Raw genomic sequence first — 24,652 nt, 5'->3', positions numbered from 1 at the left:
GTACGGAGCCCCGCACATGACATGCAAGAAAAAATAAATAAATCGTGCGCACAATTTATAAATCGAGTGAACGAAATAGTAAATCGAGGGAACGCAATCGTGTGCACGTTTTAGTACAGTGAGGGAATGAATTAAATCGTGCACACGATTTAGCCTACTATTTTTTCCTGCATGACATTTTGTACCTCAGTGTTGTGTCATTATTTATTTGTATTGTACACCACTACAAGCTGCAACTTTTCTCAGTGTCATTAAATACTCCTCTACAGCTGCACAAATTTCACCAGAGATAAATGCCTTTTGTTTTTTTTTTCTTTATCTTTTTTTATTTTTAGGCATCTTATTTAATTAGCTTGGCATGAGATGTTTTCTGTTACATTATCATTGTTAGTGACATTATTCATAGATCAATTTCAGGCTGATCTATAAATAATAATAATAATAATATTATATATATATATATATATATACACAAACACACAAAAAACAGTTAAATAAAAAAACAAGATAGTATCACTTATCCAAATTTATTTGCAAATTTAGAAAACATACAAATTATGTCACAGCTTCAGGTCTTCAGGCACGTGTCATTCTGTCATGACAGATTTTTTTTTACCAAATATTATTTTTTAGGTATTCCTCTGTAATGTCATGATAATGTGAGATAATAACAGATGTCTGTGTCTTGAGCAGCTTCTTTAAACCAAGAAAGTACAAACTTTGAGGAGTCAAGTACATATACAAAAATCCACTCACACTGAATAAGAACTGAGAGGAAGATGCTTCATTTAAAATAATGTAATGAAGTATCCACTTTGACCTATTACACAGTTCATATCCACCCGATTGAAAAACCCTTACTTTCCTCCAGCTCCACATCCACAAATTTAGACTAAAAGACTGAAAGGCATCACAGGACATTTAAAACTTAATTTAGTCAAATTAGCCTGGCCAATGTTTTTATTTTTATTTATTTTTTATCTTTCATCTTTTTCTTCATAAATATGTATCTCTCTCTATCTTCGTTCTTTTACACATATGGACAAACATACAATAAGAGGGAGTGATATTTTTCTAGAAAAACAAATGTTAGCTTACATAAAATGTTAGTATTCACATGCTAAACTGACTTTGATAGAAGAGGTTGATTTCCCAATTTCCACTTTTCCTGACCCATAAAAGGCAAATAACATGCCACTCTGTTCTGCTTTGCTACAAAGTCTGTAAATATTTCTGAGGATTTTAAGATAAATGCACGTTCTGGAGTACCAGAAATGAACACAAGAAAAAAAAAAAAGAAATTAAAAAAGAGGCTTGCTCTGCTTGGTTTAGGACAGTCAGTGCATTTGTAACATTCAAAAAAAGTTCTGGTAACATTTTATAACCAGGTTGTACATGTGAATATTAATTCACCCATCAGTTAACGTGAGCTAAAAACCTATAATGCTTTAACCAAGATTAATAAGTGCTGTAAAATGTTCATTTTTACAAATACATCTTTAAAGGTTACAAATGTACTGTATGTTACTATTGGTTAATGCATTAATAACTAAGAAGAACTAATAAATAGTGAATGTATGAATTAACAATAACCAAGATTAAGAAATGCTGTCAAAAATTTGTCTTTGTTAGTTCATGACACTTAATGCATTAACTAATGTTAACAAACACAACCTGATTGAAAAATGTTACCAAAATACCTCTAGACATTAGTCTGGAGAACTGACATCATGATGAAAGAAAAGTTCAGTGTTCAGCTGCTTCTGAATGTAGCTGGTGTGCTCATCATCATCAGCATGATCTTGAAATCCTCTGTGTTCTCTGAGAAGCTCAAATCGGTGATTTCACAAGAGGACGAGCAATGCTACTATGATGGGCAGACTCGAGTGTTGTCTCTCTCACACAACATGATGAGGTGGCAGGTCTGGGCTGATGTCACAGTGACTGAGGTTGGGAGGGTCCTCCTATGTGATCTTTAGAGTGCTACCATAGGTTTGTTGTATCACTACCTGCACATTGTCAAGGATGAAGTCAAAGGCCATGCTCCATACAGACTCTGAGGACTGCTGCATAAGTCTGAAACCAACAGTTAAAACAATGAGGCCCAGTCAACCTAAACTAACGGTTCAAAAAGGTTTGGGGTCAGTAAGATTTTGAAATGTTTTTGAAAGAAGTCTCTTATGCTCACCAAGGCTGCATTTTTATTTGATCAAAATACTGTAAAAATAGTTAGAGGTGCACGATAAATATCGGCCAATAATTAATGTGCAACTTGTCAGTAAAGCCGGTTTTCTAAACAGCGGTAAATTCTATCACATTGTATTTCACATTGTGTAGTAAACGCTGCTCTGAGCCGTAGTTAACTGACAAGCTGTGAAAATCCATGTTCCAGTTTACTGACAAGATGCACGTGAATTATTGGCCGATATTTATCATGCACCCCTAAAAAAAAAAAAAAGTACTATTAAAAAAATACTACAATTTTAAATAACCTTTTTCGATTTTATTTTAAAATGAAATCTATTCCATTGTGTGGGCAAAGCAGAATCTTCAGCAGTCATTATTCTCACATGATCCTTTAGAAGTCATTTTAATATACTGATTTTGGAGCTCAAGAAACATTGATAAGTAGAATTTTGAAACAGTGACATTTTTTTCAAGATTATCTGATGAATATAAAGTTCAAAAGCACAGTATTTACTTGAAATAGGAACAGTAACAATACATCTCTTTGATGTCACTTTTGGTAAAGTAGTGTATTAATACTACTGGTGAGATTTAGAATGTACTTGTGTTTATTTATATGGAATAGTCAGGGAGAATTCAGAGCAATACCTCTTCATGTATTTGATGACGAGGTAGAGTTTCTCCAGGTCTTTATCTTCCACGAGTTCTGTGCAGTACTTCACCACCTGGAGAATGTCCTCTTCCATTGGTTCTGTGAATACGTAACATCAACAATTAAACCAAATGCACAATTCAAATATATACTGGTAATTTAAAAAGGTCTTGTTGTTCGTCCATACCTGAGATGGTGGTGACCCATTCACTAAGCAGAGTTCTGATGTCACTGAACTCATAAGCTCCGGCTAGGGTTGGGACTGGGCGGGGATTCAATTTGGACAGCGTCTCCAGGACATCTGTGCTCGGAGAGGATAAGCACTGTACATTTTCAGTCTACCAACCAGAAACATCTCAAATTAATACAGATGTATTTAAAGCGCATCAAGTGGCTGAAGATATAATAGATAAACAGAAGAATATTATAACTGGATTACAGGCTTACTTTGAGGTCTGGATGTATGGGTGGCAGAGGAAGTGTTTTGGAGGGGCTGGATTTGGCAGGGCTGTTTTCAGGAAACAGTTTCTTTAGTGGGCTTGGACCCTTTTTGGCAGGACTAGCATTTCTCTTTTTGTAACGGCGCTTTAATTTCCCCACCACAGGCTGCTTTAGTTGAGGAAATGTTTTTTTTTGTTCCACTAAAGAAATGAGACAAAGGTTAGAGACACTGTGTTTGGCGAGTTGGAGTGGTTGATTACATCAACATTACATTGATAGGCTTGAAAGTTATTATTTTAGAGCAAATGTCATTTACTGGCAAATATTATATATATATATTTTAAGTGAACACTTATAATGTGTACACACTACAGAGTGTTAGAGTAACACTGAATTAGTGAAGTTAATGAGATAATTCTGTGATTTATTGATCCAGATATCTTGCCCACCCCTTTTGATTTTTACTCACCAGCACTGCCTTGAGCTTGAGCCTGGGCTTGAGCATTTCCCTTGTTTCTATAAGCAGAGCACAGCTCATCCTGAAGCTCTCTGGGAAGAGCTGCAAACACGTCAGGGTCAACCTGTTAAAAGTTCAGGTGTGTTAGGAGATATAAAATACTAGTTTCTGGTGGTCAACGTAACACAATTTTACCACATTTTCCCCCTGTGGTTGCAATGTTAACAGCATGTACCTGAGAGAAATCGGGGAGCTCTAGTATAATGCCCGTTGTGCATGGTTGACCTGGCTGGTTTTGGAGCTGCAGTACAAGGGTGCCAAGTGATGGACCAGGAGGTGGAGATGAGGATGTTCGAGGTGGGGTTGAGGGATGAAATGAGGTGCTGGGCTGCTCCTCTCTGTGTCTCCAGGACTGCTCCACCTGTTTCCTTATGTCTAGAGGTAAAGCCTCCAAAACAGACTGGTCCACCTGAAACAAGAGGGAAAACATGCACTTGCATTTCATTTGATATGTTACCATTCAGAAGATTGAGGTCAGAAAAAAAAAAACTGAATTAGTTTTTTAAATAAGTTGCATTTATTTAAAAATAGCAGCAGTACTGTGAAAGTTACCATTTAAAATCACAATATATATATAAAATAACATTTAGCATTTTTATATATTTTAAAATGCAATTTATTCCTGTGATCGCAAAGTTGAGAATTCAGCAGCCATTACTCTGGTCTCCAATGTCACTTAATCAAAATTTTTTCCAATATGCCGATTATTCATTTCTGAAAACAGCTGTGCTGCTGATATATTTTCAGGATTCTTTGATGAGCAAAGTTCAAAAGAACAGCATTTATTTGAAATTTTGTAAACAAACTTTTGATCAATCGGAGGCATCTTTAAATAAAACTCAAAAAGACTTTGTTGTCAGGATATTAAGCATAGTCTATAGAAGACGAAGCTGTAAACAGTCAATAAAAATTTTCTAAATAAATAAAGAAACCACACAAAGCTTGATGTCATCCCTATTATCTGCAAAATGATAAATACATCCATTTTTAAGGACACATTACGGGCTACAAACTAAATTTGCACCAACAGGAAATACTACATTTGTGTCACTTGAAAAAAAAAAAAACACAAAAAAAAACAGAAGTTCTCTACTCTTTGTTCCTGAGGTGCATTCTAGTGAGGAGAATCCAACCTGAGAGGGGGATGGCACCTCAATGCTGACGTTTAGGTATGTCCTGACATGGTTGGGGGTGTGTGGATGGTGAAGACCTCCTTTACTTGTTCCAGGCATTGGATCCGAGCTGGTGGAAGGTGGTGATGATGGAGGGGTAACTCTCTCCTGATTGGAGGAGAAAGCTCTGGATGAAGAAGGTTCAGATAAACCATCTAAAAAACAAGCAACAAGGAAGCTATGTTAAGAGTTACATAGCAAAATGAATCCTAGACTTCATATCCTATAAATCCAGGGTTTTTCAATTCTGGCTGTGGCAGAGTTTAGCTCCAACTCTAATCAAACACACCGGAGCAGAAAAATCAAGGTTTTCAGAGTGACCAGTAGGGATGATTGATAAGGATTAGATCTGATTTGAGCTAGTCTAGCTGGATTTGTAGAACTTGGTCCTAAATCACACTGCTCCAACCTTGTGCTAGAGGCTCTTTCCTGGGGCTGTGGGCAGGCTGTTTGGCCAGCAGCAGGTCTTTGATCGAGCGTCCACGAGAGGGCCCTTGTCCTGATGGGTCTGCATATGATCCCTCCAACTGCTGCACCTGCAGTCCCACTCCCCTCATGTCCTTTACATCCAGCTTCATGGCATAGAATAGCTTAATGGCCTCTGCAGCAATCAGCTGACCACTGTCAGTGGGCTGAGCTAGTAAAACTGACCTGCAATGTGACAGTAATGAAAATATCAAACATATATCAAAGATAGAGTTTGGTTATCAGTCAATATTAAAGATTTAAATTTAAGTTAATGAAATCTATATCGGTTGATATTGGAGGTTTTTTTCTGCTTTTTAAATTTTAACTACTATACCTTTGCTGTCAAAGTTATTAGATATTATAAGTTTGTTTTCATTATGTGGGTTACAATGTTGTGATGGCTAAATCCACTTATAACCTAGCATATAAGCATATAAAATATCAGATTTTATTTGTATTTTTTAGTTATACAAAATTGTATAGAATTTTAATAGTCACCACAACATCAGTATTAGCCAGAATTTTAAATGGAAATTCAGACAGTTTTCTAAATGCACGTTATTGAACTTACTGTGAATGATTCATCCATGCAGGTTTCTTTTTTCCCCCATAATTCTTAATCAAAATGTCATAACTTAAAACTGTACTCATTAGTCCACTTAAACACCACAGTTTCTTACAAATCAGCTGCAAGCTTGCATTCAGATCTGCCTCCAGTCAATCAACAACCACAAACTGAACCAGTCGTTTTTCTTTAATAATCCATTTCACTCAAATGTATGTCACAATAGAAATGATCTGTATCAGATCACTACCCATAAACAAGTCACCTGGCAAAGTTGTCACATATCCCATGGCCACCATATTTGGCTGGCTCTACTGGAGCCCCTGGTTTCCGCATCATGACCTTCAATGTAATCCGGCGACCTTTAAGCCCCGCCCCCTCCATCCTCTTTTGCACTTCCTTAGATAGGTTGGTAAGGAAAGACTCCGCCTCTTCAACCTAGTAAAGTATTAGAGATAATGGAAAACTTATGAGAGAGGTCAACAGACTGAGGAAGATGACAGATACAGGATGATTTGCAATGATTGTTGTAACTTAAAAACCTGTGTGAACCGAATGTTGTAGTTCATCTCAGCAGACACGGACTTCCTCTCCTTCTCGCTGCGCACAGGCCTGTCATCCAGTCCTCTGCAAAAGCGAAAAAGTGTCTGTCCTGTCCGTGGCCCAAACTCCCTCTGCAGTCGAGAAATGGACAACTGCTGCAGGTCACCACAGGTACTCACACCGAGGGAGGTCAGCTTGGAGCTCATTGAGCGACCCACACCTGCACATAAGAACACAGAAGAACCGGTCCTCACATACAGCAATAAATTCCACTGTAAAACACTGCATTCAGACTGAAATACCCTACCATTCAAAAGTTTCAGACCAGTGAGATTAATACTTTTCTTCAGGAAGCATTCATTAAATTGATCAAATGTGACAGGACAGACATTTACAATGTTACAAATTAATTTCAATTAAATGCTGTTCTTCTAAACTTTCTATTCTTCAAAGAATCCTGAAAAGAAATGTCAGTTTCCACAAAAAGCATAATGACTGTTTTCCATAGTTTTAGAAATGTGTCTTGAGCACAAGCATATTCAAATAATTTCTGAAGGATTATGTGACACTGAAGATTGGAGTAAAGGCTAAATAAAGTACTGTATTTTCCGGACTATAAGTCGCACTTTTTTCATAGTTTGGCTGGTCCTGCGACTTATAGTCAGGTGCGACTTATCAAAATTAATTTGACATGAACCAAGAGAAATGAACCAATAGAAAACGTTACCATCTACAGCCACGAGAGGGCGCTCTATGCTGCCTAGTGCTCCTGTAGTCCACACTGAATACATAGAGCGTCCTCTGGGGGCAGTAGACGGTAATTTTTTCTCTTGGTTCTAAATAAATGCGACTTAAAGTACAGTGCGACTTATGTTTTTTCCCTCATCATGACGTATTTTTGGACTGATGCGACTTATACTCAGGAGCAACTTATAGTCCGAAAAATACGGTATATTAAAAGAGAACTTATTTTAACAGTTAATTTTGAAATATTATTTCACAGTATTACTGCTTTTGCTGTACTTTTTAATAAAATAAATGCAACCTTGGTGAGAAAAAGTGATGACTTTCAAAAACATTAAAAGATCGTAACAAACTACCTATACTTTTGAATGCTAGTGAATGTAAGATACTCTGTTCTTACCTGGCAAACTGGAGACAGGTTGATCCCTGATAAAATCATCCACTTCTTCTGATCTGAGGAAGTACTGCCCATTTGGTTTTGCCTTACGAGTTCCCATCCGAGCAAGAAGGATGTTGGAACCTAATAAGAAGTAGAAGGGAAGTTACAAAAGCTTAAAAGAGAGATAAAAGAGCACTAGCAACTTCATTACAATAACACATTGTCATTCAGCTTCATGTCCATCATGTTGTTCAAACCTCTATGACTTGTGTGAAAGGTGATTTTCTTAAAGAATACCCCAAACTCTCTTTTCAAGTTAAAAGTAAGTAAATGGGGACTAGGTTTGCTGTACCTGACTTTGGCATGTTCAGGAGAAGCACAATTGTGTCATTTGGCTTTAGAAGGCTTAAGGAATATAGTTCATGAGTTATATAATAAATTTATGGCACTTTTGCATCCTTTCAAAATTCTTATTCACTGTAATTGCATGGAAAGAGAATGAGAGAGAGCAGCAATTTTTATTTTATTTCTCCTTTCGTGTTCTACAGAAAAAAAAAAGTCATAAAGGTTTGGAACAAAATAAGGGTCACTAAATAAATTCTCTTACCTATTCCAACTGAGGCAGAGCAACCAGTCTTCTCCCTTATGTCTTCACGGATGGCTCGTGCCAGATCATCAGGAGTAACCCCCAGCTCAACCAGAAGATTCGTGGCATCTACCAGCGCCTCGTCACAACTCAGCGCCTCAATGTTATGAGTGTAACTATAAAACAAGCAAACATGAAGCAACCCAATTGATGCATTTGTCTGCTGGGATTAGGAATAACATAGCAATCCAAACAATAGTTACATGTTGTACCTGGCCAGGGTCTCATACATGGACAGTGCCACCTCTTTATATGCCTGGAAGTCATAAGGGACAGACTGCAGATCAGGACAGAGCTGCTTAGCCCGGCCAAAGAACATGCCGTTTCGCACACCAGCCTGCCTGTAAGAGAGAAAAACAGAGTAACAGGTACTGATGGAAGTCATACTGTAGTATTCTGGTTCATGAAGCATGTTTACTATGAATACCTGGCCTCGTAACTGCAAGATGCAATCTCTGCCATAGAAAGAGCAGCCAGGTCCAGATCCACTCCATTACTGGGAACTTCATCACGTTGTGGAGATAGGGTCATCTCGAGATCCCCATCCGTTTTCTCTAAAACAGAAAGAACAATGGTCTCCTAGATTAAAACTTGAAGAAAAACACAAAAAAAAAACAAGTATAATAAATTAATTCTAGACTTCAAGCTAATTTTAACCAGCAGCTTTCTTCTAGAATCTGGGTTTACCTTTTCGGTACTGTTTCTGTTTCCTCTGATAGTACTGAAACTCGAGCTGAGGATTTGCACCAGTTCGCTTTGCAACACGGCCTGGACCGCGGTTACTTGTCACCGCAACCGGTTTCCCTGGAGTACAGATTGACCATCAGTAAAGCTCAGTTTATCAGGAGCTATCAAAGTCAACAAGCTCTAACAAGAAACGTCAGCACTTCATTCCAACTCACTGAAATGTACCTTTGAGATCTGGTCGGTGTCTGATCCCCACGGACACGAAGAAGCAGTCCATATCCACATGAAGAATGCAGGACTGACGTACCTGAGGAGCAGCCATTAAGGAACCTGGGCAAAAGAGACAGAAAAATGTGTTTGTTTTGTTTTCTTGCAAAATGCTGCTCCATTCACTTGCTTCTTAACAACATAAATACACAAAAATAAACCACAAAGACACACACCTGAACTGCAGTTAGCTTTGAGCTTCTTCAGTTTCTCTTTTCCAGAAAAAACACCTCCTCCTGCAGCTCGACTCCTGCTCTGAAGGGCGTTCACATACTCTGAGAACTCATTCCGCCACGTAGAAATATGATGCAGCCTTGAGTGAGAAAAGAACTCTGATATGATTCCATCCTCTGTTCCCTTCCCCGACCTTCCTGCCTGATTACTAGAGTCTGCAAGAGTGGAGGAGTCAGGGGTCATGAGATGGCTCCCATTTAGGCGAACTCTTGTCTGATCGTGCAGATTCCCCTTTTGAGGAGCAGCTGAAGATCCTGGATTAGATGTTGGTTTTGGATGAAGGTCCTTTTGCATATTGTGAAGACCAGGCTGCTTCGCAGGACTGGCAGTGGATATTAAAGACCTCTGATGGGAATTTGCTTTTGACCCAGCAGAAGAGCAGCTGGGCTCCTCCTGATCCCTGCTTTCAGTCTGTGGGAGGTGAGACTGATGGGACCCTGTCTCAACAACATGAAGCTGAAGTTCTGCAAAAGAGTCCTGAGGCTTTAAGGCAGCATTTACAGAGTGTACATCTCCGTTAGTTAATAAAGTGTTTTGAGAGCCTTTTGGCAAAAGGGCACAGGTTTTGTCATCATCATCATCATCATCTTCATCATGAATCCCATTAACTCTAGGCCTCTCTGCATCCTCCTCAGAGATTATACTACAGGAACCATTTCTGCCAGACAAAAAGAAAAATGACAAGATGATATGATATTAAATAATTACCCAAATGTTTTTCTTTAAGTATACAAGGGGGATGTTAAAACTTGGCCTTGGAGCAGTCTTATCTGACCAGCAGGCTGATAACAATAAATTGAGAAGTTATTTTCCTGTTATGGTGGGTAACTGATAAATGGATTCTTTACCATTTTATTGTTTATTATGTACTATTTTACTATTGTAGTGTTATATGTAAAAACAGTCATATTTAACAGTCTTTTTAAATTATTAATGTTTTTTTGAACCTGTTACATCACAGCAAACAAAAAATTGTGGAAATCAAAATGTGCAGCCAAATATCCAATATCGGCCAATGTACAACCCAAAAATGGATGATATGATCAATTAAAAAATGTTAAAACAAATAAAATGAATTTGTTGTGCTACAAGTCATATCTCGGATCTTAAAACAGTAGAATGTTTTCTTTCTTTAAAACATATGCAGCCTGTCACAGTCACGTGTGCCCTGTTAATAAACCATACTCACAATCTGACGTCTAGCTGATGATTGCGTCGCTCAGTGAAGTTAGCTTTGTGGTTAGCGTGAGTGGATTTGAGAACTTCTCTAGAGAGGGTTTGAGTGTGGCTGGGCTGAGGCTTGATGCTGTCTGACTGGGGGTGGTTTAGACTGGGTTTGGATGGTTCATGGCTGGATGACGGATCCTGCTTTCCCCGTGCACAAACACTGGAAAACTTCAAGCCTTTTTGCTTGGTATAGAGCTGATACTGGACGTACGAAAGTTGATGGCCTGCTTTTATACTGCACAAAAGCAAAATTGTTTTGAAAAAATTAGTATTCGTATAATAGTGTGCTTCTTTAACCTGCAAAGAGTAAACAAACACACACACCTGTCTGTGATCCACTCCGGCCGCACTACTTTCTCTCCCTTGAGCTCTTGTATTTTTCTGTTGGGCAGGTTGGTGGCAATGATGTGTGTGGTTTTGGAGTGAGTGTAATAGAGATGGAACTGTCCACCATGCAGCATCATCAGCCTGCGCAGCTCATCCGCACTGGGATCTACACACAAATAAACACAAAACTAGACAGTGCAGCGCTCATTCTCCTGACACGTTCAGCAAAGGTGCTCAGATGGGAAACACAGGCTCGAGTCCAGCCAGCAACATTCCCTCAGAATCATTTAACTTCATTTTTCCAATCAATTTAGCATATACATGTATATAAAATCAAATAAACAATAACACTGTTATTAATTATGAATATTATTAATATTAATGAAAAATTTCATTAATAAAAGAATAATCTCTATAAAAACATGTGATAATTATTTTCTTATTAAATGTTAGCATTAACACGAATAATTATGAATAAAAAATAATAATTGTTAATGATAATGATGCTCCAATGATCCCAAGCCAGGAAGAAAGTAGTTTTCCTGTTCACTTTTGTCATCACAGCACCAGTGCTGGGGGAGGTCTGACCTGTGTATCCGTTGACGTAGATAGCCACACCGCTGAAGATACAGGAGGACGTTCCATCTTTCTGCCTCTCTCTCGGGGCGTCCTTCTGAAACTGCTCCTCAAGCTTAGAGATTTTTGCAGCCATGTAACCGCCCTAAAAAAATTTCAAAACAAACAAAACTGTGACGTTAATTTGATTTAAAATCCCAATTAAAAGAAAAAAAATCCCATTGACATCAACACAACCTCATAAGATCAGACCAAAACACAAAGCACACACTGACCAAGCAGACTTATAGCATAAACAACAATTCTAACCCCTTTAAAAATGAACAGACTGCAAAACAGACATGCACACAAAGGAAAACGTGCAGCGTCTGGCTGACAAGCGTTTGATTACGCCTCAGACATTCAATGAGATTGGAGGTGCAAGTCTGCCCTGCTGGCACGGCGACTCTCTGTCTCCATGGCAACGGATGGAACGCTGGGATTCAGGAGTTGAGACTGAACCAACACACACACACACACACACACACAAATACTCCACAATACTCACTCGCTCCACCTGTACTGACAGGAAATTCCCATGAACCCAATTAATATAACCTGAGATATGAAAACACACAAGGCCTGTAGGCAACGACTGTGCTGTGTTTAATTAAACTAAAAAAATTCTGCACAAAACAATTGTCATACTGTACATGCACCGGCAAACTCCCTTTCACATGAGATCCAGGGTCTGTTATTATTACGCCTGCAAATCACTGCATTATTAACTGAAAATCAACAAATTATACAAACTCCACCCTTTCGGTTCTCAAATTTGGTGGCAACACATTATGATCGTCATAATATAGGCAAATATTGAGAAATGTTATCAGTGAAGACTTGCTCTTGGAGTGGTTTATACTAGTGTGGTTCTGCTAATGCCTGAGAAACACGAGGACATTGAAGCCTATCAAATCTCTCGCCTCTGTGGTGGCAGAGTAGAGGTGCTGGTCACTAGTGAGGAAAATTGAGATTACTCACTGGTGTTATACGAATGGAACCTGTCTAGATTTCAGCAGTAACAGACACACTTACACACACACACACACACAAGTTCTAACATGAAGGGGGATGTTTGACTGGTAGAGAGGCAGTCAACAGTTATGAGGGAATTTAAGGACAAGTAAAAAATAATAATTTACAGTGTTTACAGCGGCAGCCTGGAAAAATAACACAGCATGTCAGAGGACGACTCAACTGTGAAAAAAACAGCTGCTGAGCCTTCCTGTTTTCAATAATAAACACATTTCATAATAAAGAACAAAAGACTCTTACCCGTCCTGCCCACCCATCATCTTCACTGGCTTTCTTTCTCCATCCATCTCGGCTCATACTGGGGGACCTGAAAGACAACAATTGAATGGAATAGGTCAAAAACTAAAAGCGTTAGTGAAAGAAAATGAACAAAAATGAGAACAAATTATGCACCTCTGTTCTCTTCTTCACTTAGATGCATTTACAGACTCAAGGAAAGGGAGAGAGCTACTGTACATACAAGTGCTACTCCTTTAATTAGCAGGCAGACATAAAGAAAATGAAATGCATCTGAAATGCTGAATCTGGAGAATAAGTCTAATCAACTTTATTTCTATAATGCTTTTCACAAAACATTATTTCAAAGCAGCCTTAAAAGAAAATCATGATGTTAAATGTTTATAATAGCGCAATATCTTCAGCCTTTAGAGTTGCATGCAGCAGATTAGAGCCAGGTGATAATATAGTTCAGATTTTTCAACGATATATGAACAATCAAGCAGCAGAGTTTTGCTAAGAGAAGTCAGAGTGAAGCACAATCCTCTTAATTCCACCTCTTATTACCTAACATCATACTAAAAGAAATTGTACGCATTCGGCAGAGACTCATCCAAATCGACTTACATTGCATCAAGACTTTGCACCGCAACTTTAGGAAAAAAAAAGGGGTCAAAGGTGAGTGTAAAGCATGTGATCAACATCTTCTCTTTTCTCTTTCTGCACACCTTATAAGTGCACAGTTCATCTGTTCAACCAGTTTCGGTCATTTATTATTGACAAATAAATATGAGACAACTGAGTGGTCACCTCTCAATTCAGCTCACTCTCTCCATGTTTGCCTCTGTGGTACAGTTAAGCACAAACAATGAATCTCCAAAAGTAAAAGGGAAAGTCATTCTCATCTCTGTAGAATGTGAGGAACAGAGCAAGGCAGGACAAACATTATTTGGAAAGAATCCTGCTTCCCCCCCTCATTCATACAAAATCACATAAACAATCTCATTCTCCACAGGAAGCAGTATTAAACGCACCTTCATGCATAAACAACGCTTCTAATCATCCTCATCTAAATACACACCACCTCTCCACTCAAAAAAAAAAAAAAACCCTCAACATTTCCATCTCAGTCTTTCTTGCTCAGTTTATTTAACACAAACACAGAGTGCTACAGCAGGATTTTTAACTCTAGCCTGGCTCTACATGAGCAGCTAGACTAACTTTATTCTTCAGGTATCTGGAGTAGCACAGTCTCAGTGTTAGAAGGTAAATCTTTTCATTTAATAGGGTAGTGATGAGAACTCAATTTTTCAGTAATATGAACGATGAAGCCTAAAGTAAAAGAGTGACATACCAGTGTTATTTATAGACACAAGCTGGATTATATCTCTTTATTTTACATGTTTAATAGTCATGTTGTGATATAAATTATACATTTTAACCCGATATTAGGTATAATGGACTGAACAATGGGCAGCTCAGGGAATCAGAAAACATCTGATTAGTTTACCCTATATTACACTAAAAATATTCAACAGATACCTACTTCATTAGGCCATGCAGTGCACCTTTGCAGAAGACAACTGACTGCTTTATGTCAATAAAATAAATAAAAAACCGTCAGCCAGCTGGTCTCACTGCTTGACTAACTGAAGCGTCCAAAACTACTCTAAAACCAGCAACCAAGAATGGCAAACTGGTTAAACTGTTTGTTTGTTTTTAAACAGCGATGATTGAGGGCGGCTTTGAAAGAGTTGGCAAATGGAAAGATACACGTTTACTGAACTGTCAACAATATTGTTTATATCAGAAATAAAAATGAAAGACAGTTACAAAGCCATACGTGATAGCTTCACAATACGAATTATACTTAATATTGGGTTTACTTCGCTTTAGTTTTACACATCGTTCCCTTCACATGGGACATGCCTGACCATGTGAATGACCACTGGACTGTCTCAGCTAGAAGAAAACACCAAGTTGCAAAATTGGGAAACCGAAACTCGATATAGACGATAAGATAATAGGGCAGTTGTCGACAGAGAGAGTGATCAGACACAGAGGAGTCAAAAAAGGCAAGTGGAATTTCGTGCATAACAATCTGGATTTCCATCAGCCTTTTGAACAATGTTTCAGAAGTGCATCACAGCAGCACACATCAGATCGATTCGTTCAATACATAACAGCACAACTGTAGCGTCACCCTGCGTGTGATGCGCGGTTTCTTTTTAAAACTGAAAATTGTTGCTCACCAATTATCCCTCTTCTTTACAGATGTATTTCGTTCAAACCAAAGCGCCTTTGTTTTCGCTCTTGTGTTTCGTCCACCCCTTTTGCGTCAGATTTGAAAGATTACTAACAGAGACTTGGTGCATGCTGGGCTCTGTCCATATGATCATGCTCCCGCGACTGCACGATTCACCCCTTTTACCATTCACTCGTATCTCTCCATTGCTAGCCGCTTGCTCACTGTCGCCTCTGCCAGATTTTCTGCTTGTTTTCCACGTAAGTCCCTCCTCCTTCTCCTCCTCTTCCTCCTCCTCCTCGGTCGGGGTCACACCGTGACAGCGCTAGCCCTTGTTTGTATCTCGCAGCACCCTCAAGCGGTCCGTTAGTCTCTCTACACTTGACGCAACGCGCTGAGTTTAGCTTTTGAATTTTAATCACGTCGTGTGACGTCGCCCCGAAATGTTCCAATAGCAATTTGGCTCGTGTTTATGAATTAGGTCGTGACGTTTTCGCCAGGTAACGTTCCAATGGCGAGGACTGTCTTATGAATATTAATAAGCGAGCCTTTAATAAGAGAAAAGAGGATTCAGGATTCATTAATTCGCCTCAGATTTGAATGTAACACTTCATTCTGATCTAGCTCAATTACAATCTTCCATTGAGGATGTGACGTAGACGTTTTTATACCCAAAGATCAACTATAATGCACTGAGAAAAGATTTTTGTTGACGCTAGTCTGGCAAATACTGCTCTGTGTCCCCATATATACACTCACCGTCCACTTTATTAAGTACACCTGTTTAATTGCTTGGTAACACAAATTACTAATCAGCTAATCACATGGCAGCAACTAAATTTTTTTTGGCTTCTATAGATGTGGTGAAGACACTTGCTGAAGTTCAAACCGAGCATCAGAATGGGGAAGAAAGGGGATTTAAGTGACTTTGAATGTGGAATGGTTGTTAGTGCCAGACGGGCTGGTCTGAGTATTTCAAAAACTGCTGACCCCTGCTGATCTGGGGTTTTCACACACAACCATCTCTAGGGTTTACAGAGAAATATCCAGGGAGCGGCAGTTGTGTGGACGAAAATGCCTTGTGATGTCAGAAGTCAGAGGAGAATGGGCAGACTGGTTAGAGATGATAGAAAGGCAACAGTAACTCAAATAATCACTCGTAACCACCAATGTATGCAGAATACAATCTCTGAACGTATAACACATCAAACCCTGAAGTAAATGGGCTACAGCAGTAGAAGACCCCACCAGGTGCCGCTCCTTTCAGCTAAGAACAGGAAACTGAAGCTACAATTCACATAGGCTCACCAAAATTGGACAATAGAAGATTGGAAAAAACGTTGCCTGATCTGATGAGTCTCGATTTCTGCTGCGAAATTCATGGATCCATCTTGCCTTGTCTCAACGGTTCAGGCTGCTGGTGGTGTAACGGTGTGGGGGATATTTTCTTTGGACACTTTGGGCCTCTTAGCACCAACTGAGCATTTTTTGAATGCCACAGCCTACCTGAGTATTGTTGCTGAACATGTCCATCACTTTATGACTGCAGTGTACCCATCTTCTGATGGCTACTTCCAGCAGGATAATGCACCATGTCACAAAGCTCAAATCATCTCAGACTGGTTTCTTGAACAGGACAATGAATTCACTTTACTCAAATAGCCTCCACAGTCACCAGATTTCAATCCATTAGAGCAGCTTTGGGATGTTGTGGAGATTCACATCATGAATGTGCAGCTGACAAATCATGTCAATATGGAACAAAATCTCTGCGGAATGTTTCATACACCTTTTTGAATCTATGCCACGAAGAATTAAGACAGTTCTGAAGGCAAAAGGGGAGGCCCACCCCGGAAACAAGGTGTACCTAATACCTAATAAAGTGACCAGTGAGTGTATCTATGGGTGTCCCCAGGTAACATTTAACCTGTGGAGCTCAGACACAGTGGTAGCCTTATAACAAAATAATGGCTTAAGGATTCTTTTTACTCAAACAGGTTCTCATGAATTTGCCATTTATGAGAACCTTTTTTGAGTAATAAGAAGTAATGATAGCCATCATTCCATCATATATAATTCCATCAATATATAATTTTTTATTATGAAAATAAATGTTTGTAACAACTTGGACAACTTAAGATAATACAAAATGATAAAAACAACATAAGATAAAAAAAATATAAAGAATGAAAGAATATATATTTTTTAAATGGCTTAAGATATTTCAAAATAATAAATCTAATACAAATCCAGAGCATTAACATTTAAACATTATGTATAAATGACAAAGTGAAATAAAACAGGTTAACCATTTTGCTGGTTAATTAACTGTTGGTTTTATTTCATGTTTAAAATGCTTCCCAATGGCATTCCTCAAGTCCAACTCTGTTGCTGCTGGGAAGTTGGTCATCAGAGTCTGCCAAATAAGAAAAAAACATTGCAGGAGAAAAGCATTTTTGACATAATTTTTTTCCTTTTGATTACACTATTTGTGACAGGGAGTTGTGCTCTTTTTTTTGATTGGATGCACACTAGGAATTGGCAATATATGATTTTAAGATAAATATATTTTCCAAATCAATATAGACTGAGACTATATAATTTAAATCAGTATAGCCTGACATCACATTAAAATAAATGACACATTGAGGGCGCTCCAGAGTCAGAATTGGGACCCACTTGTGCTATACTGTGGGATAGTATTTAATTGGTAGACTCATCACTTCATCGTCTCTTTAAATTCAGGTTGTCGTCATTGTACATTTTTCACATTTTTCCCTTATAAGCTGAATCTAAACAACTATTGAGATCTTGTGAATGTTTCTGGAACTGTACAGCTCCCATGAATCTTTAATTAGGTAAGTACTCAGTTTGATTGGTTGTCTGTTGCTAAACATCTGTGACATTCTGGCACAACATCATCATTCCTTTGCTACTGCAGTTTAGAGTTAACCCTTTAAAAGCAGTGCCAGCCCTGTTCTGAACAATATCTTTCATAACCCAGGGTTGAAGGTGCTGCCAGTTCACAGTTGTTTTGCCAAGGGCCAAAAGTCTTTTCAACCCAGGTTTTAAGATGTTAAACCAGAATTAAGAATAGTGTGAAAAGCCTTATGCCATTACTTTGTCACCCAGTTATTTTGTTCAATTAGTTTCAAGTTGTTTAATGAAGAAACTCTAACTTGATTATATTTTCAAAGTATATGATTTAAGCTCACCTAAATGGATATAGGCTTTATATTCTGTATTGATCTCGTTTGTATTATGACCAGAAGCAAACATTAAAATTCCCTGGGTTATCTTTACAAGTCACCTCTTGAAATATTTTGTCATATTTGACAGCAGTTACGAATGGAAACTTAAATCTGGTGCTTCAGTTATCGGCTAAAGTACTCTAATAAAATAGAGGTAATGCAGACAGATTACCAAAAGATGGCAGTATTGTTCTTTATCTGACGTCTTATGCAGGCAATACTGTACAGTCCTCAATAGAAACAGATATGTGATTCAGATCAGAGGTCCTCCACTTTTTATTTATAATTTTACTCAACATATAAAAAAATTGATAAACAGAATATCTTAATTTATAATGCATTAAAATTTAAATACAAAAAAATACAAATACCAAGATAATTGTGGTCTATTTGTCATTTGTGTTTAACAAAGCGTTTTATAGATTTTAATTAAAAATTCATAGCAATAAGAAAGAAATGGGTGTTTCTAGACTTTCATCAGTACTGGGGCACAAGCCGCCCATCAAAAAGTAATTTGATACTCTTTATTTATACAATCAAGGATGGATATAAACTGTCTTTACCTACAGTAAGAAGTTGTTCACAACCTGCATGCACAATAAAGAGCTGCTTTATCACTTACATATGATAAAAGACATTTGCAAGTTCTGCAAACACTCTAAGCATGAGTGAACTGATTAAATAAGCCAACCTAAATCAAGAACAGATTCAGATTCAGTTTTTGTGAAACTTTTTGAATGATTGGATCAAAAGAGTGATTCTAAACAGCGTGTAGAAAACATATGGCATGACTGCTGAAATATTATTAGGGAAAATATTTCTCAGTTCGATCTATGCAATCTCCAGACAAGATTTATCCTGAGATTTATCAGTCTAACAACACCTCTAAACTGAAGGTGTAGTTTTACTCACAGCAGGTATGAATGAGACGAGAGGAAAGCAATACTTACACACTTTTAAGAATAGATTCACCCTTAAGAGAAGGGAGAGCCAAGAAATGGATTTTATGTGCAGGATTGACTAACAATGCTAAGCAGGATTTACCCCCAAGCTGAAAGTGATGAAACATAAGTGATCCTGACCCAAACACACACACACTCTTCATGCACACATACACGCACAAACAGATGCTTCTTGCAAGCAAATCGGACCCACTTTTGTGCCCTTTGTTTTTTCAGAAGAGAAAAGTCACATTAATAAAGAATAGGATTTAAATGCAGACTGGGACTAATAGAAAAATAACTGAACTTGTAAAGCAAGTGAATACAGATAAGATAATCTGAGCTGAGATGACCATAGAGACAATTTAAAGATGCTGCTTTGTTGTGAGTCTGGCTCTGCAGGACATACTCACATATATTGTTATTTACCATTAGTGTGAATTAAAGTAATTAATCGCCATGTGGACTGAAAGGCTTGACTATCAGATAATAATGATCTTGGTATTGAGTTTAGTTAATGGAGTGTGTGTGCTGAATTATTCGTCTGTGAAATGGCTCCATTAGCTCGAAGATTGCTCCGTTATTTATTTGCTAAAGTTGTTTTGATGAATCACAGTTTCATTCTTTTATTCTTTTGTCCGGTTTCCCTCGCTCATTATTGACTTCAGGTGAGTCTTTACGGATCAGTTGGCGATTTTCTTACAGGCTTCAGAATGTCATTACTTCCTCTGTAGAGACTTTCAGCTTTTGCATTTTAAGCTGCATACCGTGTGTGCTGAGAAAACTTTTTGAGTTTTGCAATCAATTGTTTTACGCTTTTTAAATGTATCCTCATGATTCAAAATCTTGTTTATTGGACAATCAACATCTACTCTGAAGAACAAACATCAGAAGGCTTATTAGTGCATGTGGTGTCTTTGTTTCCTGCAAACTGTCTCTCTGGACAATGAAATGATAATAAGTGCCCTGACAGTGGACGGTTCAACTGCCCTAGTTGCAGCTCTGGGTGCTGATTGTTCCCATTATGGCACAGATCGTGACCCTCTCTTATGAACGGAGGCCAGAGTTTTGGGTGAATGGAGAAATGTAACATTATTAACCCTTGTGTTGATTGAGCAAATTGTGCAGAAATTCCATCAGGTGAAAATTTGTCTTCTTTTCATGATTTATCGAAAAAAACACATGTACAATTTAAAGTATACATTATTATTGTTATTTTATAATTATTTATTAGTATTTTTAATTTTATTTGTTGCAGTTATATTATTTATTAAATTTGTCTATATTTATTATTACTTTAATATTTACAATTGTAAAATCATAAACCAGAATCATGTGAGAAATGCATGTGAACAAGCGCAACAAAGAGCTGAGCTGCTGAGCTCTTAAAAGTGTGAATGGTACAAAATGGAAAAAGACATGACAAAGACAGACAAACATTTATGTAAAATAAAACTTAAATGGAAGATATAGTTAAAGAGCAAAGAGAAGGACGCAGAGGCAATTGCAGTGAGGGGAAGTGTGGGGGTCCTTGCCAGGGTTTGCCCTCTTGTCACTCTCTCAGCGTCTAATGGGAGTGATTGATTTTTCTGCCTGCTCTTATCGAGGGGAGCAGCCAGCATCAATAACAACGTGGAATTAGACACATCTCCCAGCTGAAAAGAGAGTAACCGGGGGATCGGGAACAGCACAACTGACTTGGAACGGGAGACGGAGAGTGTCTGTTTATGTGCGTCTGTGCTGAGCCTAAGTGTGCGATTAGATAAATGATTTCTTATTTGACTTTAAAGGTGCAATGTGAGCCTGATGTCGCCCTTTATGCTGCCAAATTCAAGAGCTGAGGGAAAATCTTTAAGAGCACAGCCATGAACTTGAGTGCGTCGTATTCATATCTGTATAATAATAATCTGTGATTGGTGTAGGCTCTGTTCTCAGCACAAGAGGCGGTGAGAAAAGCGGAAATTACCATGTTTCAGAAACGTGGCCGAACGTGTGGAAAAGGAGAGCAGTAATTGAATACTTTCACTAGACAGATTTCCCATTTTCCAATTTCCTGCCGGGCACGTTAGTAATTTTGCCATCTCATCTGTTATTCTGTTATTCCAGTGAGCCTTGGATCCAGAGGCTTAATGCAATTCTTGCGAGGTAATTGGAAGGTACAGATGCAGGGGGGTCATTTGCATTCATGCTTTCTACAAATCTATGGCACTACGACCACTACTTCAACATAGAGCATGAGAGTAGAACACATTCTTGCATGTATGTGCAATGCTACACATCACATCACTGAATTCGGCATTCAGCAAGAGGAACTCCTTGACACAGAATCACGTCACAATTATTGTTTATTGTTATTGCTCTGTTCTGTCTTTCACACATACAAGTACAGTATAAACATAATTTGATTTTCCACCATCCAGTTGAACGCCTACTGTTGACACAGTTCCTTTTCACAATGTGGTGCGAAATCAGGATTAGAATGTACAAAGAAAATACATCAGTGATAAACTGAAATCAACTAAAGCTGTTGGGCTCTCAAAGAACTGTCACTTTAAGAGCTCAACATGGTATATACAGTATTTCTCATCCATCTTCTCTGGACACTTAGTTATAGAAGCTGAATTGATTTTTCTGAAATATTTATTTAAATAAACAAATAAACATATAATGACAAACCCAAATATCCTTCATGGTGTGAAAAACCTCTGCTCTTAACTCATGCCAATATATGTTGTGCTGCGATGCTCAATCTAAAAGAACAATTTACACTCTTCTGATGGCAACTTACAAATGTCTTACGCTGTTAAAAATACAGGTTCCAGAAGGGGGTTTCACAGTGATGCCCTGGAAGAAACGTTTTGGAGTCACCCCAAAAAATTACTTCCAGTAAACTGTTAAGGCCCTATTCCACTGCATGGTATAGTGTACCCTGTATCCTGTCTGTAAACCTTTGGAGACACTTTATAGAAAAGTTTGCAAATCGTTTGCAAAAGTCATTCCTCTGCACAAGTTATAAATTGGCAGGGCTGGTAACCCTGAATCTTTCTTCTTACAATTTCTCACAAAGCAGAATGCATTCCGTCTTTTTTTATCATCACTTCTCACACTGAAAAAGGAATTATGTTAATAATATAATTGATAAATAGAAGAGTAGAAAATACTCGGTCCTCTACCACTCACTGACCTTTGTTCTAAGGCCATTTTATCCTAACCTGGGCCATTAGATAAAGGAGGGCACTGAATCCAACCTCCACATACTCCCAAAACAAAAAATAGACTCTCCCTGCCTGCCCAAGGCCCAATCAGAGCACTTGAAAGTGTAGAGCATTTCTATTTGCTTGTAAGTCTTAAAGCCACACACACACACACATGCACACTTGTCAGTCTCACTGTTTCTCCGACTGTCCTCCATGCAAACAAGTGCGTGGCCATTGATCGGACTAAACCTTGGACCGTATTCAGTATCCACTCATTGATCATAAGGTTCAGGTCTTTGGTCTGATAGGGCTCTTGAATTAATCAAATACACATATGCTTCTGTTCAGCCTCAGTATTAACCACCCAATTCTTCTACAGAATGAACAGAGGTCTGTATTAGTCTGGCTTCTATAGAGCTGTTAAACTATATTTAAAAGCAACAAAAAAAACTATTAAAGAAAAGGCCTTGCCAACATGCATTCCCTAAAGGTTTACATAAAGGGATCCAAGGACCTCTACTAAAAAGGAAAAATTAAATTATGTCCATTCCCATCTAGAAATCGAGGGACATTGCTTAAGCACAAAGCCAGATCTTACTACATTACTAGTATTAAAAAGACGTGCTCCTATTTTTTCATTACAAATTATATTGGCACAATTATTTATGTAAAAAGTTGAATTGAAATATTAATATGAAATAGTATCATTAATGACAGCATCAATCAAGCAGCACAAACTCATCAAAACTTTTATATTTTGCATTTACAATATATATATATATATATATATATATATATATATATATATATATATATATATATATATATATATATATATATATGTATATATGTATATATATATGTATGTATATATGTATATATATATGTATAAATAAATATGTAAATTTAAATTGTGATATTTCACAATATTAGTTTTTACTGTATTGATCAAATAAATGCTGCCTTGGTGAGTATAAAAGGCTACTTTCAAAAAACATCAAAAACTCCTACCAGCCCCAAACCTCTAAACACTCTCAGAAATAAAGGTACAAAAGCTGTCACTGGGGCGGAACCTTTTTAAAAGGTACACCTTTGTACCTAAAGGGTCTATATTGGTAACTTAAAGCGTATGTACTAGTACCTGAAGGGTACAATAGTCTAGCTTTTGAAAAGGTACCACCCCAGAGACAGCTTTTGTTTCTTTCTTTCTGAAAGTGAACAGTAGTGTACATTTATTCATTTTATGACGTAAAATGTAAAGGGGTCATATGATGCGATTTCAATTTTTCCTTTCTCTCAGGAGTGTTAAGCTCTTAGTTCATGAAGAAGATCTGAACCGTTTCGTAAACCTAGGAGAGGAGGTCATTCTGACTTTGCTGAATCAGCTACTGTAATTATGTTATTAGTTTAAGGATTTGCTATTGAATGTTCAAATGCAGAGTTTTTCTTGTTGCGTGTGTGTGCATGTCTGTGAGAGCGAGAGAGACAGAGACTGTCACACAGTGGAGTCAGCTGCCTTAATCATCCATGGCTTGTGTACTACAAACACATACGAGCTTCATCAGTGTGTCTGTCACACCACTCTGTTCCCCTTTCGGGCTTGAACTGATGGTAAAACTAAGGACATTATTAACTGTCTTTAAATTTATTTTGAAAGAAGAAGCTCGCGATCATGGAAAGGGGTGTTACATTTCCGATGAGTGCTTGTGGTGTTCAGCCAATCACAATGCACTGGGTCAGTTGGCCAATCAGAGCAGACTGTGCTTGTCTAAAGGAGGGACTTTATAGAAAACGACACGTTTGAGAGAGGCGGGTCATAGAGGACCTACAATAATGTACAGTATTTAAAAAAGAATGTGTTTTTTGAACATTAAAGCATGTCAACATATTCTATTACATCACATACCTGAAATAATTATATTTAAAAAAGCATCATATGACCCCTTTAATATATAAATGTTAACCTTTTCAAAATCCTAAAATTGCATAAGACTCCTAAAACTTTTAGATCTCTTCTTTATGTTTCATGACATGTTGTTCAATCTCAAGCACACCACAGTGGTAGTATTTTCAACCTTACTTTCAAACTGAATATA

At 37.8% G+C, this 24,652-nt stretch overlaps 1 protein-coding gene across 1 annotated transcript; it reads right to left on the bottom strand.

Moving 5' to 3' along the window:
* Positions 1-511: 511 nt before the first annotated feature.
* LOC128019721 (DNA repair protein REV1) lies at positions 512-15,889 on the bottom strand. The gene is made up of 22 exons (XM_052605888.1): positions 15,175-15,889; positions 12,947-13,013; positions 11,645-11,777; positions 11,054-11,222; positions 10,692-10,964; positions 9,445-10,160; positions 9,227-9,331; positions 9,002-9,118; positions 8,742-8,868; positions 8,527-8,655; positions 8,276-8,430; positions 7,690-7,809; positions 6,545-6,765; positions 6,268-6,440; positions 5,379-5,620; positions 4,931-5,124; positions 3,973-4,206; positions 3,750-3,861; positions 3,287-3,480; positions 3,027-3,177; positions 2,836-2,938; positions 512-2,076 (listed from the first exon to the last, which is right to left on the bottom strand). Exons 2-22 carry the CDS (start codon positions 13,001-13,003, stop codon positions 1,965-1,967), a joined length of 3,837 nt encoding a protein of 1,278 aa, XP_052461848.1. The 5' UTR covers positions 13,004-13,013; positions 15,175-15,889; the 3' UTR covers positions 512-1,964.
* Between the last annotated feature and the right edge of the window lie 8,763 nt (positions 15,890-24,652).

Source organism: Carassius gibelio, chromosome A9 (assembly GCF_023724105.1).
Source record: "Carassius gibelio isolate Cgi1373 ecotype wild population from Czech Republic chromosome A9, carGib1.2-hapl.c, whole genome shotgun sequence".
NCBI classification, from domain to species: Eukaryota; Metazoa; Chordata; class Actinopteri; order Cypriniformes; family Cyprinidae; genus Carassius; species Carassius gibelio.
This window is presented reverse-complemented; position numbering and strand designations above follow the sequence as displayed.

What these genes read in the sequence shown, in the direction of transcription:
- LOC128019721 (XM_052605888.1), bottom strand. Translation starts at nt 13,003, where the DNA reads ATGAGCCGAGATGGATGGAGAAAGAAAGCCAGTGAAGATGATGGGTGG. An exon ending in CAAAGCTAACTGCAGTTCAG is followed by an intron (nt 9,332 to 9,444) that starts GTGTGTGTCTTT and finishes TCTTTTGCCCAG; the next exon opens with GTTCCTTAATGGCTGCTCCT. An exon ending in ACCTGTCTCCAGTTTGCCAG is followed by an intron (nt 6,766 to 7,689) that starts GTAAGAACAGAG and finishes TCTTATGTGCAG; the next exon opens with GTGTGGGTCGCTCAATGAGC.